This window comes from Lynx rufus, unplaced genomic scaffold (genome assembly GCF_022079265.1).
Source record: "Lynx rufus isolate CCGP_SWC_20201006 ecotype Redwood Valley unplaced genomic scaffold, mLynRuf1.p SCAF_13, whole genome shotgun sequence".
Taxonomy (NCBI): Eukaryota; Metazoa; Chordata; class Mammalia; order Carnivora; family Felidae; genus Lynx; species Lynx rufus.
The window spans coordinates 31,689,756-31,708,536 of NW_025814827.1; the positions used below are offsets into that span (position 1 = coordinate 31,689,756).

Sequence of the window (18,781 nt, forward strand, 5' to 3'; positions counted from 1 at the left end):
GCAGAGAGAAGGAGACACAGAATCTGAAGCAGACTCCAGGCTCTGAGCTGTCAGCACAGAGCCCAATGTGAGGCTCGAACTCACGAACTGCCAGATCATGACCTGAACTGAAGTTGGATGCTTAACTGACTGAGCCACCCAGGCACTCCTGTCTTTGCTTTTTAAATACCAAAGAATCCTTGGGAGTTAAGTTGACTCACTGAGTTTACAAAACTAGCTTCCCTTCCTCTGCCTCATGGATTTCCAGTCTGTTGGGGTTTTCTTGAATCATATTGCCTCAGAATACTGAATTTAGTTATGAACTAAACTGATCTTGGATTTCTCTGGATTTAGAATTTGATTGAAAAGGTGATTGGTCATTTACGCTTATCCTAAAGGTAAATTTGGTTATTTTGGAACTAAGTCATTATCTGGAGGTGAGAGAAAGGTACCTATGACTAGCACATAACTAATCAATTCACTCAACACAAACAGCCCTGTGTACATAGCATTTTGTTTCATCTCTGCTTTGGTGAACGGAATCCGTACTCTACCAGGTGTGTTGCATTGTGCTAGCCATAGTGGGGATTTACCAAGTGTAATCAGATCTGGCTGATACTAATCAGTCAGTCATCCAGCATTTGGCAATGTCTTTTGAAGAGAAGCTGCTTTCTGGTATATGTGAAAGCAGTTTCTCTCAAGTCCTGCACTTAAGGTTGGTTTGGTTTTTTTTCTTTCTGTTTACATTACAGCTCTTTTGTTTCCTCTCATTGACCTTCTTATTTTCTTTCTTTTTTTTAAATTAAAAAAAATGTTTATTTATTTTTGGCAGAGAGAGAGAGACAGAGCATGAGTGAGGGAGGGGCAGAGAGAGAGGGAGACAGAGAATCTGAAGCAGGCTCCATGCTCTGAGTTGTCAGCACAGAGCCTGACTCAGGGCTTGAACTCACAGACTGTGAGTTCATGACCTGAGCCGAAGTTGGATGCTCAACCGACTGAGCCACCCAGGCACCCCCCGACCTTCTTATTTTCTAAGCTTTAGATGCTTTGATTGAAAGTTTCTTATATATTTACCAGACCTCTTCTAAAGAACTCTGAATGATATGGTTTAGAAATAATGAGTTGTTTATACATATATATGTAAACATATATATAATATAAATATATACACATATAAAATATTAATATATTATAATAAATAATATATTATCATATTATTATATATTATATAATATATATTATTTATTTGTTTATTTTGAAAGAGAGAGAGAGCGAGAGAGCACATGTGCAAGCAGGGAAGGGTTAGAGAGAGGGAGAGCAAGAGAATCCCAGGTAGGCTCCGTGGTATCAGTGCAGAGCCTGACAGAGATGGAGCCCAAATCCGCAAACTGTGAGATCATGACCTGGGCCAAAATCAAGACTAGGACGCTTAACTGACCGAGCCACCAAGGAACCCCATGAGTTGATTCTTTTAACTGTTCACCTCAGACTAGGTTTTTTTTTTTTTTTTTTTAAGAATTCAAAAGGATATATTGAGCTAAAAAAAATATAAGAAAGAGGAATGTAGTGGACCAATATTGGTCTTAGTACTTTGACTCTCTTTATTTCTCTCTCTGGTAAATGATTCTGAGCAAAATCTCCTAAGAGAAGGTGACATATTGAAAAGAAGGTAAAAATTGAAATTATAAAGCATTGGGGAGTGAGAAAAAATTGGTGTAAAAGAGTAAAAATGCATAGGTTAAGATTTTATTCTGAACACAGAGTAAAATACAGTTCATTAGAACAGTCAGCAGCAGATAGGTTAAAATTTAATATTAAAATCTTATCCTGAATTTCTACGGGATTTTTTTTTAGTCTTAAAGAGCTCCTGTATTTTTTCCTGTTTACTCTTTTGTTTAAACAGCCTGTTGAGTTGCCATATTTAAAAATTGCATGCCATATTTAAAGATTCACCCATTTAAAGTGTACAAGTCAACAAATAAAAATAAAGTGTACAATTCAGCGCTTTTTGGTATATTTACAGAGTTGTTCAACCATCACCTCAATTATAGAAGCTTTTCATCACCCCCAAAAGAAACCCTGTACCCATCAGCAGTCACTCTCTATTTCTTCCAGACTCATCAGCTTTAGGCAACCACTGTTGTACTTTCTGTCTCTATAGATTTGCCTATTCTAGACATTTTATATAAATGTGATCATACACCATATGTTCTTTTGTGATTGGCTTTTTTCACCAGCATAATGTTTTCAAGGTTCATCCATGTTGTACCATTTACTTCATTCCTTCTCATGGCCAAATTATATTATGTTGTATAAATATTCACATTTTATTTATCCATTCAACGATTGGTGGACATTGGGGTTGTTTCCACTTTTTGGCTATTATGAATAAAGATGCTATGAATATTTGTGTATACGTTTTTATTCTAGGGATATTTTTGTTTATCTTGGATAGATATGTAGAATGTAATTGCTGGGTCGTATAACTATGCTAAATATTTTGAGCATCTGTCAGACTGTTTTCCAAATTGGCTGTACCATTTCACATTCCCTCCAGTAGTGTGTAAGGGTTCAAATTCCTCTATATCCTAGCCAGCGCTTGTTTGTCTTTTTTATTATTGTCACTGTAGCAGTGTGAAGAAGTATCTCATTGTGGGTTTTTTTTCATGTTTATTTAGTTATTTTGAGAGAGAGAGACAGAGACAGAGAGAAGAGAATCCCAAGCAGGCACCGCACTGTCAGCCCAGAGCCTGATGTGGGCTCAGTCTCACGAACCATGACCTCATGACCTGAGCCTAAATCAGGAGTCTGTGCTTAACCAACTGATCCACCCAGGCACCCTTCATTGTGGTTTTGATTTGTATTTCTGTCATGGCTTGTGATACAGAGCATCTGAATACATTTTTTAGCTGATTCGTTTCAACGAGCGTTTTGTTAAGGAGGTGGTGGTCTGTAATAAAAAGAACATTGTTTTTTTTAGAAGTCAAAGACTCAGGTTTTAGTCTTCTGCTATTTATAGCCTCTTTTACCTTAGAAGGGTTCCTTACCCTTTATTAAACATTTTTTTTAATGTTTATTTATTTTTGAGAGAGAGACAGAGAGACAGAGCATGAGTGGGGAAGGGGCAGAGAGAGAGACACACATGAAGCAGCCTCCAAGCTCTGAGAGCTCAGCACAGAGCCCAGTGTGGGGCTCGAACCTACGAACCACGAGATCATGACCTACGCTGAAATCGGATGCTTAAGCGACTGGGCCACCCAGGCGCCCCCTGCCCCACCTTATCCTTTCAGTGCCTATCTCTGCCTGTCTTACAGAGTGGCTATGAGGTTCAGTTGAAATAAATAAGTTTTTTGTGAGCTTTAAGAGATAACCAAATGTTCTTTGATATTACCATAATTAGGCTACTCAGAAAGGCAGAGAACATTCATAAGGGAGAGCATCCCTCAGAAGGGGACTCTGTGGTTCTGTCTCCTTTTCTTTTTCTTTTTTTAAGATCCCACCCCCCTCCTTTTCTATCTGTAGCACTAAGTTGGCCACAAGGAATTAAGTGAATCTGATGTGAATAGCAACCCGCTTGAGCTCAACTTGAATTCATTCCTGAAGGATGGTGTAATGAAATCATTAAAATATTTCTAAATTAATAATATTTTCTCAGTGTTGGTAATTCTGTTTTTTTTGTGTGTTTTTTTTTTTTATACTTTCTTACAGAGTTTACGTTGCCCATTGAATGAAGAGGTAATTGCCCAAGCCCGGAAAATATTCCCTTCAGTGATAAAATACATTGTAGAAATGACTATATGGGAAGAGGAGAAAGAACTGCCTCCTGAACTCCAGAGAAGGTAGGGACATTTTTCAAAAGGGAGAAGTTTTAGCAATGATTATTGATACTGCAAAATAAATGTTAGAAAAATGTTTTTGTTGCTGTTTACTGCTTATCAGCATTATGAAAATTTTGTGGAAAATTATCTTATGGGGAATACTTCCAAAATTTCCATTTATATGAGATGTTCTGTTTTAGCACTAAACAGAAGTTAAACCAAAAGAAGGAAAAGCATTTTGGGGGTCTTATTCTAAATGATCTGGCAGCTTCTCATCCCAGTTAAACTGAGAAGTAAATTGCCCAGTTTGATCCTGCCCTAGACCAACCTCCAGATTTCCCTAGAGGTTTGTGGTAGGAATGAGGAGATAGCTCTTTGCCATGTGCTTTGATACCTAGGATTATTTCAGTTAGAAGGATTTAACATTTTTAAACTAAAACCCAGCACTTTCTAACAGCGGTGAGTCTTTCAGTCTCAGTAATATTTGCTCTTACCTTACAAATCCACAAGAGAATTCCAGACCTGATATTGAAAATATGGTTTGGGCCTTGTGGGAATTTTTCTATCTGTGTAATACTGGGATTTCACAAAATTGCATTATAAATTTAAATACCATTGTTCTTTGAGTTTATTGGGGTTTGTTTGTTTTATTTTAGGAGGAGAGAGAACTAAAAATTCTAATTTGTAAAGACATTACATATATTGTTTTGACTCTTGCTGGGCCATAAAATGCTTGGGGAAATAAAGGTCATCAGAGATTGCATTCACAAAGGCTTTAATTTCAGATAGGTGATAATGTCGGTGAAACCTTTTAAGAAACTTTGTGTTGGTAAACAATGCTAGTGTTCTGCCTGCCTGAAAAGGGAGGGTTGCATGAGCTTTTAGTATGTATATGGTGTAGCACCAGACTTTAGATTCATAGACCTGAGTTTGAGGCCTTCTCATGGTTTTATTGACATTGTGACCATAGAGAAGTCTTTTATTTATTTATTTTTAAAGTAAGCTCTACACTCAGGGCTTGAACTCATGACCCTGAGACAAGAGTCTATTGACTGATCCAGCCAGGCACCCCTGGAGAAGTCTTTTTGAACTTGTTTCCTGAGCTCTAAGAGGCCTGAGAAAATTTTCCTCTTAGGGTTATGGAATCTATTGAGTGTATGGTAAAAGCGTATTATAAACTGTTTAAAACTGATAATAACATTTGACATTTGTGTTTTCACATTTTTATAAGATCCTTACACCATTCTTGAATGTAGATATTATGCTCTTTTTATTTTTATTTTTGTTGTTGCTGATTTTTCTTTTTTTTGAGTAGCAATGTGTGTCTTTTTAAAATTAATTTATTTTTTAAATTTAAATCCAAGTTAGTTAACATACAGTGTAATAATGGTTTCAGGAGTAGAATTTAGAGATTCATCCCTTACACCCAGTGGTCATCCTAACAAGTGCCCTCCTTAATGCCCATCACCCATTTAGCCTATCCCACACCCCTCCAGCAACCCTCAGTTCTATTTAAGAGTTTCTTATGGTTTGCCTCTCTGTTTTTATCTTATTTTTCCTTCCCTTCCCCTATTTTCATCTGTTTTGTTTCCTAAATTTCATGAGTGAAATCATATATTTGTCTTTCTCTGACTTATTTCGCTTAGCATAATACATTCTAGTTCCTTCCATGTTGTTGTAAATGGGTTATTATACTCTTTTTAAATTTTTTTCTTAAATTTTATTTATTTATTTTGAGAGAGACAGAGACAGCATGAGCAGGGGAGGGGCAGAGAGAGAGGGAGAGAGAATTCCAAGCAGGCCCCACACTGCCAGTGGAGAGCCAAACTTGGGGCGTGAACTCCTGAAACTGTGAGATCATGACCTGAGCCAAAACCAAGAGTGTGACACTTAACTGATTGAGCCACCCAGGCTGCCCTGTTAATATTCTTTTAAAGATAGAAGAGGCTTTGTCATCTCAGCAAGATTAAAAGCTTAAGCAACCTAAGGTTCCTCAGTCAAATGGTAGTGCTAGCACTTTAAATCTATACACCTTTTTTTTTTTTTAATTTTTTTTTTTTCAACGTTTATTTATTTTTGGGACAGAGAGAGACAGAGCATGAACGGGGGAGGGGCAGAGAGAGAGGGAGACACAGAATCGGAAACAGGCTCCAGGCTCTGAGCCATCAGCCCAGAGCCCGACGCGGGGCTCGAACTCACGGACCGCGAGATCGTGACCTGGCTGAAGTCGGACGCTTAACCGACTGCGCCACCCAGGCGCCCCTACACCTTTTTTTTTGTTCACATTTTTGTTAAACGTTCTATAAAACCAGTATCACTTAAATAGAAGGTGGGACGCCTGGGTGGCTCAGTCAGTTAAGCATCCGACTCTTGGTTTCAGCTCAGGTCTTGTCAGCATGCTGACAGCTGGGAGCCTGCTTGGGCTTCTCTCTCTCCCTCACTTTGTGCACCCCCCCCCCGCCAAATAAAAATAAACTTTAAAAAATGAATTAATTTATTAATTAAATATAAGGTAAAAGTAAGAATAAATTCAATAAAAACTAAGTATTAGTTATTTACTATTTATCATTGCCTGCTTGAAGGTCCTGAGACCAGGGCTGTCTCCCTTTGCCACAGTAGGAGATTAGCAAGAGTTAAGAGTAAGTAGTATTAAAGACATAGTCCCACTAAACTGAAAGTAATCATTCACACCTGGAAATAATTTTTTAAAATGGAGACAGTAGTGCTTTTATCAGGGTTTTAAAAATTTCATGGCACTGTACCACTTGAAATAATCTCCTGTATCAGTTATTACAGTGGTACTTTCTCATACATAAGAAACTACATGGTGGTGCTTTGTTACAGATGTTGTATATTACCTTAGCCTATTTTTCACGTTTTCCTTTATTTGTTTCAGTATCTGAACATATCTTTTTTGGGGGTGCCTGGGTGGCTCAGTCGGTTGAGCGTCCGACTTCGGCTCAGGTCATGATAGCGCGGTTTGTGAGTTCAAGCCCTGTATCGGGCTCTGTGCTCTGTGCTGACAGCTCAGAGCCTGGAGCCTGCTTCGGATTCTATGTCTCCCTCTCTCTCTGCCCTTCCCCCACTTCTGCTCTGTCTCTCTCTATCAAAAATAAATAAAATGTAAAAAAAAATTTTTTTTTGAATATATCTTCTTTTTTTTTTTTAACAGGGAGAAAAATGAAAGATACTATTGTGTCCTTTTCAATGATGAACACCATTCATATGACCATGTCATATACAGTCTACAAAGGGCTCTTGACTGTGAGCTTGCAGAGGCCCAGTTGCACACCACTGCCATAGACAAAGAGGTTCGTGAGCTTCATTTGAATTGTGCTCTCTTAAGTCAGCTTCCTGAGAATCAGGTGTTGACTGAACTCTTGCTGAGTGCTCTTTAGTATTGTGTTGGGAACAGTCATCCCCTTTCTTTATTTCTTAGGTCCTAGGTAAATTGGTTAAAACTTGATTTTTCTGTGTATCATAATTGTAGATAACTATTACCTTTCCTCTTTCATTCTAAATAATTAGAAAGTTATTGAATATTCTGGCAAAAAGTAGTTAAGACTGTCAGCTTTAGTCTGTTTCTATAATTTATTGAAATAGCATTCCATAATTTATGGAGTGCATGAATGTATGAATTTTGACATTTTTTAATGTTATTACAACTATTTATAGCGTAATACTGATTCTGTGGTTCTGCTTTTTAAAAATATCTTTCCAAAGTAAAATGTCTTTCCAAGTAAAAAAGTATTATTAACCTAATCCCTGTCCATGAGAGGAGTGTAATATAGTGGAAGAAGCAGTGTGGCATTAGTAAGTGTAGTGATCTAGGGCTTGAGGAATCAATATCCTGGTCACACCTGTAACCCACTAGTGGATCACAAGTGTGTTATGGAACACATGTTAAGGAACTTGTAAGTTCATTCATGAAAAGTATTTAAAATACATAGCAGGAATTCAGTAAAAACCTAAGTTATTCTTGGATAGGAATGGAATACACTATAATAAGTAAAGAACTGATACTATTGCCAAGGAGAAAATCCAGCATCCTAAAGTATATTCTCTATGAGCAGTATCAAAAGTTCTGAAGCTTCATAAATGTGTTAAACATTTAGGTTTATCATCCAAGTATTGTCCATCTTACGACTTTTAGGCAGTTGGCACATAATTAATAATTCAGAGCTCATTAGGCCTTTGGGCTATACATTACTTATTGATTGGGATTATCATTCTACTACTGAATTCTCATGTTTGTTTATAATTAGGGTCGTCGGGCTGTCAAAGCAGGTGCTTTTGCTGCTTGTCAGGAAGCAAAGGAAGATATAAAGGTAATTTTCTGAATTAGGATGAAGGAGAATTTTAAGAGGAATTCACATTACAAGAGCCAAAGTAGAACAATTACAATGTTGAAGTGGTTTGGCATCCTAAGTAAAGATAGGATTGGGCCATTTAGTCCCAGAGATTTGAAGCTATAAGTGTCATGTTTTTTTTGAAAAATAGATTACATCGTTAAAACAAGATAAAAATTCTAAAACTAGTTTTTTGTTTTGTTTTAAATACTTTTTTCATTTGTAGAGTCATTCAGAAAATGTCTCTCAACATCCACTTCACGTAGAAGTATTACACTCTGAGGTTATGGCTCACCAGAAATTTGCTTTGCGTCTTGGCTCCTGGATGAACAAAATTATGAGCTATTCAAGTAAGCATATTACCTGTTTTTCTTATTTCTCATAAACTACTGGTTTTTGAAATAGCCACAAAGTTTAAAATGTCTTTGAGTATACCGGGTCACCTGGGTGGCTCAGTCAGTTAGGCGTCTGACTTCGGCTCTGGTCATCATCTTGCAATTTGTGGGTTTGAGCCCTGCATCGTGCTCTTTGCTGTTGGCACAGAGCCTGATGGATTTGGATCCTCTATCCCTCTCTACTACTTCCCCTCTCCCACTTTCTCTCTCTCAAAATAAATAAATAATCTTAAAAAAATGTCATTGAGTATAAAATAAAAAAAATTTTTTGGCTTGTACATTTTGATTAATTTTCAGAATTGCTTTTCTTTTCTTTTTTTTTTAATTTTTTTAAATGTTTTATTTTTGAGACAGAGAGACAGAGCATGAGCAGGGGAGGGGCAGAGAGAGGGGAGGCACAGAATAGGAAGCAGGCTCCAGGCTCTGAGCTGTCAGCACAGAGCCCAACGCGGGGCTCGAACTCACGAACTGTGAGATCATGACCTGAGCCGAAGTCGGATGCTCAACCAACTGAGCCACCCAGGCGCCCCCAGAATTGCTTTTCAAGTGCCATAGCTAATACTTTGTAAAGCTTTCGATTCTTTTATATTGATAGAATTCTTGATATCAGACTGTGGGAAAAGTAATGTTAATTTTTTTCATGTTATTGTAGGAAATGTACTTGTGGGAGAAATATTGTGAGACTAAAAGTTACCTGACTTCTTTCGTTTGTAGGTGACTTTAGACAGATCTTTTGCCAAGCATGCCTTAGAGAAGAACCTGGCTCTGAGAATCCCTGTCTCATAAGCAGGTTAATGCTTTGGGATGCAAAGCTTTATAAAGGTAGGTAGGTCTTTGCTTATGCTGCTTGCCATGAAGCATGACCTTAAAGTAGAGCTATAATCTTTTTTGTTTATTAAATCAGTGATCTTGATTGATAAGATATTATATTTTAAAGGAAAGTTAACCAATCAGTATGTATTCTTCTGTGTTAAAACCTGGGGATGTTGCCTTTTAATTATAGTGCCATTTTGTTTAGTCAGGGCCAATAAAGAAGACTTAAGAGTATATATTCATGTAGTGGTGCCATTATTAACGCTATGTTCATTTTTTGTTTTTACAATACAAATGTAGAACAAAAAGTGAAAGGTGAGAAAGAAGGCTAAAGGGGATAGAGAAGGGAAGACACAGAGTAAGAGCAATTTTGAGTGAAATCGAATAAAAAGGAATAGAGAAAGTTTGGATGAGGTAGAATGAAGTAAGGTAAAGTGGAGGGGCAGAATGAGAGGGAAAACGCACATATGTAAGTATTTTAAGTATTAAGTATTAATATAACTAAATGTTAATGTAATAAATACTACTCATATTTGATTCCTTTAGGTCTATTAGTATGTTAATTTTTTTGTAATATTCTGCCACCTCGTATAGCTGGCATTTTTTTTTTTTTTTGCCTTGGTGATTCTCTTACACTTCCCCCCAAAATTATCTGCAGGTGCCCGTAAGATACTTCATGAATTGATCTTCAGCAGTTTTTTTATGGAGATGGAATACAAAAAATTCTTTGCTATGGAATTTGTGAAGGTAATTGGTCTTTAAAATACTATCAGTAATAGAAAAAGAAAAACATTTTGTAAAGAGAGTTGTAGAAACAAAGGGGATAATTTTGAATTTAGAATTTAATTTTGTGATTTGTCAAAGGCTCATTTTTTTTTTTTCACATTTGATAGTATGGAAGCAGTAGTCTAGAAGAGGAGATAGGTGGAAAAAGATCTATTATTTGCCTGGACAGAGCATTCGGAGGTTACCACATTTACACATGCATTCATTCTTCCTGATCATTTGTCTGTCTTATAACAAATAAAATTATAACAAGAAGTGACTAGCTGAAAGGCACAGCATGGAAAAGAAACAGATATGCATGCTGAAGGGAATTAAACAGGCAAGAGTTATACTTAATGAGGCTAAAACATAAAGATAAAACTTACAGCTTTTTGTTTTATTAATCTATTATATATCCCTTACATTGTTTTATTTATGTATTTTTGGGCAGAGGGGTCTATCTTTCAAGTTGCATTGCAAGATAATACATAACAGACTTTTTGAATCTTCCACTTTGCCTCATACAAAGGTATATCCAAGGGGCGCCTGGCTGGCTCAGTTAGTAGAGCATGTGACTCTTGATCTTAGGGTTGTGAATTCAAGTCCCATGTTGGGTGTGAAACCTACTTTAAAAAATGATAACAATTAATAAAATAGTTTTTAGAAAGTATCCAGTGAATACTTGTTGGTTTCTTCTGATTTTGGGTTGCAGGCAGTTCTATAAAACTTAAAAGGCTGGATCCAGGATGGAACTAGAAGCAGAGAGTGAAATAATGACAGTTGAAAGCAAATGATACTGTGGGACAAGAGACCTGCACTCTCTGGATTTTAGGAGTAGATTGTTAAAAGTAACTGAGACATTCCATTTCCTGAAAGATGATAACAACTCAAGCTATTAACTCTATTCTTCTAAAACTCTTCAAGAGATAGAATATTGGACCATATATGTGATCTGAAATGAGTTTTTTTTCTTATATGAAAACAGTTCTCCTATTTAAATTTTGTTTTTTTGACCACGGTTACTTCTTTGTAGAAATTCTAGTGGATAAAATTAAATATGTGGTTCAAGGATCTAACATGATGCTTGATACATGACTGGATGTATTATTTTTGTTCTCCCAGTATATTAGGTTTGATTTTCAGCTAGTATAGTTGAGAAGTTATCTGCAGCTGGCATTCATTTTGCTTAAGGCTGGAATGAATCTGATGGGTTTACTAGGTCATATCAGTTTTTAAATAATTTGAATATTGCCTTATTGCCTCTGCCCTATACCATGGGGATAGAACCTGTTAAAGGTTGTCCCAGGCTCTGTTTAGAGAAAGGATATACTGTACCACTGCACTTCTCTGTGATTTTTTGTTAACGTGTGTGTGTGTGTGTGTGTGTGTGTGTGTGTGTTGGTTTTTGGCTTTTTATACATTTTATACTTAACGCTTCCAGCTCTGCGAGATTGGGTAACTGAATTCATGTTTGGTCTTTTGTTTGTTATTATTCTTTTTTTTTTAATATTAAAAGATTGTTTTTAATGTTTATTTTTTAAACTATTTTTTTTTAAATTTTTTTTTTCAACGTTTATTTTTATTTTTGGGACAGAGAGAGACAGAGCATGAACGGGGGAGGGGCAGAGAGAGAGGGAGGCACAGAATCGGAAACAGGCTCCAGGCTCTGAGCCATCAGCCCAGAGCCTGACGCGGGGCTTGAACTCCCGGACCACGAGATCGTGACCTGGCTGAAGTCGGACGCTTAACTGACTGCGCCACCCAGGCGCCCCTAAACTATTTTTTTAATGTTTATTTATTTTTGAGAGAGACAGGGAGAAGGCATGAGTTGGGGAGGGGCAGAGAAAGAAGGAGACACAGAATCCGAAGCAGGCTCCAGGCTCTGAGCTGCCAGCACACAGCCTGATGTGGGGCTTGAACCTACAAACCGTGAGATCATGACCTGAGCCAAAGTCAGATACCCAACCAACTGAGCCACGCAGGCACCTCAATGTTACTTGTTTTTGAGAGAGATGGGGGAGAGACAGAGCGTAAGCAGGGGAGGGGCAGAGAGAGGGAGACAGAGAATCCAAAGCAGGCCCCAGGCTCCAAGCTGTCAGTACAGAGCCTGATGTGGGGTTCAGACTCATGAACCATGAGATCATGACCTGAGCAGAAGACACATGCTTAACCGAACTGAGCCACCCAGGCACCCCTGTTTGTTATTTTTCTAATATATTTCATTCAGGGCGCCTGGGTGGCTCAGTCGGTTGAGCGTCTGACTTCGGCTCAGGTTGTGATCTTGTGGTTTGTGAGTTCGAGCCCCATGTTGGGCTCTGTGCTGACAGCTCAGAGCCTGGAGCCTGCTTTGAATTCTGTGTCTCCCTCTCTCTCTGCCCCTCCCCCGCTCATGCTCTGTCTCTCTGTCTCTCAAAAATAAATGTAAAAAAAATTATTATATTTCTTTCACTGTATTGTCTTTTTCTAAGAAATAGCAATTATAGGAGTGTCTGGCTTAGTAGTGTATGCAGCTCTTGATCTCGGGGTTATAAGTTCAAGCCCCATGTTGGGTGTAGAGATAACTTTTTTAAAAAAAATCTTAAAAAAAAAAGAAATAGGAATTATAGTACACATATACATAGAAACATCTATAGCATGTATTAAAATTGGGATTTTAAAAGTTTTCAGGGGGCGCCTGGGTGGCGCAGTCGGTTGAGCGTCCGACTTCAGCCAGGTCACGATCTCGTGGTCCGGGAGTTCGAGCCCCGCGTCAGGCTCTGGGCTGATGGCTCAGAGCCTGGAGCCTGTTTCCGATTCTGTGTCTCCCTCTCTCTCTGCCCCTCCCCCGTTCATGCTCTGTCTCTCTCTGTCCCAAAAATAAATAAACGTTGAAAAAAAAAAATTTAAAAGTTTTCAGTAATTTAGAATTGATTCTCCATTTATTATATCTTTCAGTATTATAAACAGCTGCAGAAAGAGTATATTAGTGATGATCATGACAGAAGTATCTCAGTAACTGCACTCTCAGTTCAGATGTTTACTGTTCCTACTCTGGTATGTATTGATCATTTCTTTGCAGTCTTCCCAAGTAAAACCTGTTATGCTTTTTAAGAACTCTGTTTAGTATCAAATCAAATTAAAACGATGTCAAAATCTCTATTTTGGGCTAATTTCATTCGGAAGATTGAATGATACTTCATTGATACCTGCATACTTTAGTGGGACCTGAGGACAAGGTAGTTTGTGGAGTGGGAGTGACAGCATGACTGCTGTCCAAAAGTCCTGATCCCCGTGAGAGGAGACAAGAGCTGGTTTCTCAGAAACCAGGCTAACTTAAGAGGAGTGCCTTTTCAATACCCAAACTGTTTTTGAGTTGTTTTTGTTTTTTTTTTTGGCTATTCTTTTGTTCTTTAGTTATTGTTTGGTGGGGAGGGGCAGATAGATGAAGATAAAACAAAGCTGGAGGGGAAAGTATGACTGTGAAGCATTTGCATGAGATAGGTGCTGATATGGTGCTGCTTAGGCTTGGGAGGAAAGTGGAAAATTCTGTTTTTTTTTGTTTTTTTTTTTGGTACTACTTCTTTTCCTGTTTCTTCTGGATGGTTTGGTTAACTATTCTTACCTTCTCATTTCAAAGGCTAGAGAAGAAGGTAGAGAGGAGGCAGTGGATTAGGAGTGACTGGGAGATGCGGGAGTAGATAGTAATGTGATAGAAGTCATGACGTATATCTATGTTTGTTCTGCTTTGCTCATCATGTGATTATTGATGGTAAACATTTATGTTGACAATCTGTGTGATGGGCTTGGAGTGTCCAACAGGTGTTTTCTAGTTAGTGGGGAGTAAGGAATTTTTACCTTTAGAAAATAACTTCTCAGAAATAGCTCTTCTGTGAGACTAAGTGTTATGTTTGATACTCAGTAAACATTTAGTTAAAATGACTCACTGACCAACCAAATGCGTGAGTAAATTAAGTCCATACTATCATGAGTTAATTATAAAGACAATATTCTTGAAATATTTGCAGGCTCGACATCTTATTGAAGAACAGAATGTTATCTCTGTCATTACTGAAACTCTGCTAGAAGTTTTGCCTGAATACTTGGACAGGAACAATAAATTCAACTTCCAGGGTTATAGCCAGGACAAATTGGGAAGAGTATATGCAGTAATATGTGATCTAAAGTAAGTTGTTCAAGTCAAAAGTTACCTGTTAATCACAGTGTGCTTTTGTATTCCGTTTTATAAATAAACTACTGATCCTTTTGGTTATCTAGAATTCTCCTTATAATTATGGCAAGTACAAAGAACTTTTAATGTGTCATGTTAATAATTGTTTTAAGTGAACGCTTTTTATAGAGTTAAAACCACGTTAATAAGGAAGGTATTAAGGAGGGACCTGTTACAGGAACGTAGGGTCTCTCAGGGTCACTGAATGTATCTCCATTGTAATTACCATGTCTTTCACTCACTTTCATTCATGCACTTTGGTTCTGTCCCTCTTCTGTAGTCTCTTTGTGCATAGTGTTCAGATAATCTTGTTGATGTGAGTTTCTTTTTAATCCTTTCATACATACAAATAAGTTATTGATACTTTTTGTTGTTTTTTTTTTTTTTTTGGCTGAAGAGGCTAGAGTTGCCTTTTAAACTAAAGTTGAAATCACATAACATCACATTTGGGATCATTGGACTTAAAAGGAAATAAGTTTCAGGGTGTCTGGGTGGCTCAGTTGGTTAAGCATCCGACTTCAGCTCAGGTCATGATCTTACGCTTTGTGGGTTAGAGCTCCGTGTTGGCCTCTGTGCTGACACCTTGCTCAGAGCCTGGAGCCTGCTTTGGATTCTGTGTCTCCTCTCTCTGCCTCTTCCCTGCTTGCGCAGTCTCAGTCTGTCTCTCAAAAATAAATAAATACTAAAAAAAAAAGAAGTAAGTTTCCATTTATTTTAGAATTGGTGAATATTATAAGAGTTGTGATATTTCAAGTATTCAGTAAATCATAAGCTTCAAAAAATTCTTTTCTTGGGGTGCTTGGGAAGTTCAGTTGGTTAAGGGTTCAACTCTTGATTTCAGCTCAGGTCATGATCTCACAATTGGTGAGATTGAGCCCCACATTGGACTCTGTGCTGACAAAGGAGACTGCCTGGGATTCTCTCCCTCTCTCTTCCTTCCCAGCTCAAGTTCGTGCTTGTGCGCGCTCTCTCTCTCTCTCTCTCTCTCTCTCTGTGTCTCTCTCTCTCAAAATAAATAAACTTTGAGAAAAATATTAAAATCTTTTATTTTAAGAATATATTAAAACAAAAGCATTTCATTTAGTTTATTGTTTAAAATAAAGTGCTCCAAGGGATATATGTGATTAATTGTTTCTAATCTCCAAGGGGAAAAAATCATTCTAAATTTCTCTGCTTTTTAAAAAAATTTTTTTAAGTTTATTTAATTATTTTGAAAGAGAATGCAAGTGGGGGAGGGAGAGAGAGAATCCCAAGCAGGTTCTGCGCTGTCAGTGCAGAGCCCTATGTGGGGCTTGATCTCAAGAATTGTGAGATTATGACTTAAGCCGAGATCAAGAGTCAGGGGCTTAACCAACTGAGCCACCCAGGCACCCCTAATTTTGTCTACTTTTAGTGACCATTTAGTGCATTGAGAGTTGGAAACATACTTCCAAACAACCTAGAAATAGTCTGCTTAAAAATACACTTGACAGATTTCTAGAATTATGCATTGGATCCTTGATATTATTAAGGAAGAAGTTTCCAGATTTTTTCAGATTCCTCAGTTTTTAAATATGATTATACATCTTTCTCTAAAGTTCAGCAAATTGTTATGTCATTACAACTTCAGTACAGAGATGGTAGATGAATTCAGTAGTGAATCATCACTTACCAGTGTGCTTCACAAATTATGCATAAATTACATGTATGCAAAACAAACAAGCAAAAAATACACAAAAATTCCAAATGGCAGTACTTAAAATTATCAGTGTTAAATCAGAGTGTTCATTATTCCTTCTTTGTACAGGTGAAGTCTCTATACTGTTGCTCTCATTACTGTGAAATATTCTTGTAGCTGACTTACGTTTTTTATCCAGGGAAGTTGTGCATAATCACTTCATTGTTTTATCACATTTTATTTTGTTTTATGGATTTCTGACTCTAGTTATTCTCTACGATAAATAATTGAGAGTTAACACACCTCTAGCTACTTAGCTGTATGTTAAAACTTTAGGGTCGCTGGTTTGAAAGTTTACTTTAAAGTTTTCCAGTCGTCTGATGCTTATTACAACTTCTTAACATCCTTAAGTCAAGAAATCTATAATGACAAGGAGAAGGGGAAAATAACACATTCTGAGCTCCTGGAAAATCTGTACTGTGGCTGTCCAGGTGTGACAGGCTACGTTGCTTCTAAGTTCACTTAAGTAGACTAACTTCTGAGGAGTCAGGCTTAGCTTTGACATATGCCTCTCTAGAGCCTTCATTTTTGTTGTATAATTCTAGCTCTGCCCAGAGCTTCTTGTTACTTTAAGAAATCAGAATCCATAGTTTTGATGAATCAACATTGTCTTTAGCCCTGAAAATCTTAAAATTATCACAAAATGGGGAAGTGAAATATTTCTTTGTCTTTTGAAATGATAGGTATATCCTGATCAGCAAACCTACAGTATGGACAGAAAGATTAAGAATGCAGTTCCTTGAAGGTTTTCGGTCTTTTTTGAAGATTCTTACCTGTATGCAGGTATGATATTTCTGTTCATCAGTAAGATAAATATTAAAAATTTAGCCCCAGTTTTTGTTTTTTTTAAGCAAATTGTGGTTGTTATGTAAGGAAGACTATTTCTAGCAAAGTAGAAATAAAATTTAAACACTGCTTTACTGATCCCGCTTTAATAGATATTTAATAGGTATAATTCTATATACTTCAGTTAACTACTGCTATTACCAGTAATGTTTATTGATTGTGATATCGTAGTAAGCACTTTACATGCATTATCTCTCCTGAGCATCATAGCAATCTTATGAGGTAGCAACTGTTATTATCTTCATTTTACATATAAGGGAATTGAGGTCTAGAAATAATTTGACCAGGGTCACGCAGCTAGAAAGTGACAGAGCTGGGATTTGAACCCATGCATTCTGACCTTGTATAATAGCTATGTTAAAAAGCTATGCATATATGATTATAAATTCTGACAGTTTCATATTTTGACAGTAGAAGAGCGAAGAAAAAGGGCCTATGTGTGTAATATGCATATATATATATAGAGAGAGAGAGAGAGAGAGAGTTTGTGTGTGTGTGTGTGTGTGTGTGTGTGTGTGTGTGTGTGTGTGTGTAATCACTCTTTTCTTATAGGGAATGGAAGAAATCAGAAGACAGGTTGGGCAACACATAGAAGTGGATCCTGACTGGGAGGCTGCCATTGCTATACAGATGCAATTGAAGAATATTTTACTCATGTTCCAAGAGTGGTGTGCTTGTGATGTAAGTAAAATTTGTTAGTAAGATCAGTGCTTTTTTTTTTTTTTTTTTTTTTAGAAAGAGAGAGCGTGTGAGCTGGGGGAAAAGGGGAGAGAGAGAGAAAATCTTGGAGCCCAACATGGGGCTTGATCCCATGACCCTGGGATCATGACCTGAGTCAAAATCAAGACTTGGACTCTCAATTGACTAAGCCATCCACGTGCCTCAGGATCAGTGGGTTTTAGGTGCTCTAATGATTATCGGTAATAAGGTTTTATGTAGCGACTTCCCTGCTATAAGATTTTATTATTTAAATAGTTGTGTATTTGAACTTGTCTTACTGAATTTACGAAGAAAATCCAGTTTTTTATGTTTGATTTAAAAATGTGCTCCATGGTAGTTTGATTTATCTCTGGGAATAGTGGGGTTTGAAAAATACAACAGAGGTGCCTGGGTGGCTCATTTGGTTGAGCATCCAACTTCGACTCAGGTCATGATCTCATAGTTCGTGAGTTCGAGCCCCGCGTTGGGCTCACTGCTGTCAACGCAGAGCCTGCCTTGGATCCTGTGTCTATTCCCCTCTATCTGCCTCTCCCCAACCGGTACTCTCTCTCTCAAAAATAAATAAAATGTTTAAAAACAATACAACAAAATACATTTATTTATTTATGTATTCATTTATTTCCTTGGACATGAATACTAATAATATGAAAATTAGGACTACATGGACTTTAAAATACTTTGGTAGTAGAGAATAGTGGATATTTATGCAATCATGAGCTCTGTTATACATGTTAAACCATTAAGAATATTAATTTCCAAATACAGAGCTAATGTATCTCCTTACACAATAATTTGAGACCATAATCCTCTTGAAACACACAGTCCTACCCCGGATTCCCTTTTTGGGAAGGATGACCTCATTTATTTCTGTTTTGAGAAAATCACCATTATCTGAGTCAGATTCTTTCATTTTCCCTAGTTTTTCTGTGCTGCTTACATGACATAATCTATTCACTACGTTTCTCTATGTCTTCACAATTGGTCTCTTTCTTTTCATTCCTGTCTTTCTAAAACTAAGGTCTCTACCTAGGCTCTTGGTCCTGAGCTACATTACTTCTTCCTGGAGTTGGCTTCCTCAGTTGTCTCCTCTGGTATTTCCCATTCTTTGATTCACTGGCCTACACACACAGGACACACCTGTCCTTAACATCAACAAGAGTAAAAGCCCCTTA

General features: G+C 37.3%; 1 protein-coding gene across 2 annotated transcripts in view; it reads left to right on the forward strand.

The window, feature by feature from the left end:
• Positions 1 to 18,781, forward strand: part of UBR1 (ubiquitin protein ligase E3 component n-recognin 1) — a 134,512-nt gene that overhangs the window by 46,333 nt on the left and 69,398 nt on the right. For both annotated transcript variants that reach the window (XM_047075223.1, XM_047075222.1), the window contains exons 5-14: positions 3,688 to 3,818; positions 6,970 to 7,108; positions 8,063 to 8,125; positions 8,373 to 8,496; positions 9,256 to 9,363; positions 10,013 to 10,101; positions 13,054 to 13,152; positions 14,124 to 14,281; positions 16,727 to 16,826; positions 17,442 to 17,570. In XM_047075223.1, coding sequence (XP_046931179.1) covers positions 3,688 to 3,818; positions 6,970 to 7,108; positions 8,063 to 8,125; positions 8,373 to 8,496; positions 9,256 to 9,363; positions 10,013 to 10,101; positions 13,054 to 13,152; positions 14,124 to 14,281; positions 16,727 to 16,826; positions 17,442 to 17,570 — 1,140 coding nt within the window. The remainder of the gene's footprint in view (positions 1 to 3,687; positions 3,819 to 6,969; positions 7,109 to 8,062; positions 8,126 to 8,372; positions 8,497 to 9,255; positions 9,364 to 10,012; positions 10,102 to 13,053; positions 13,153 to 14,123; positions 14,282 to 16,726; positions 16,827 to 17,441; positions 17,571 to 18,781) is intronic.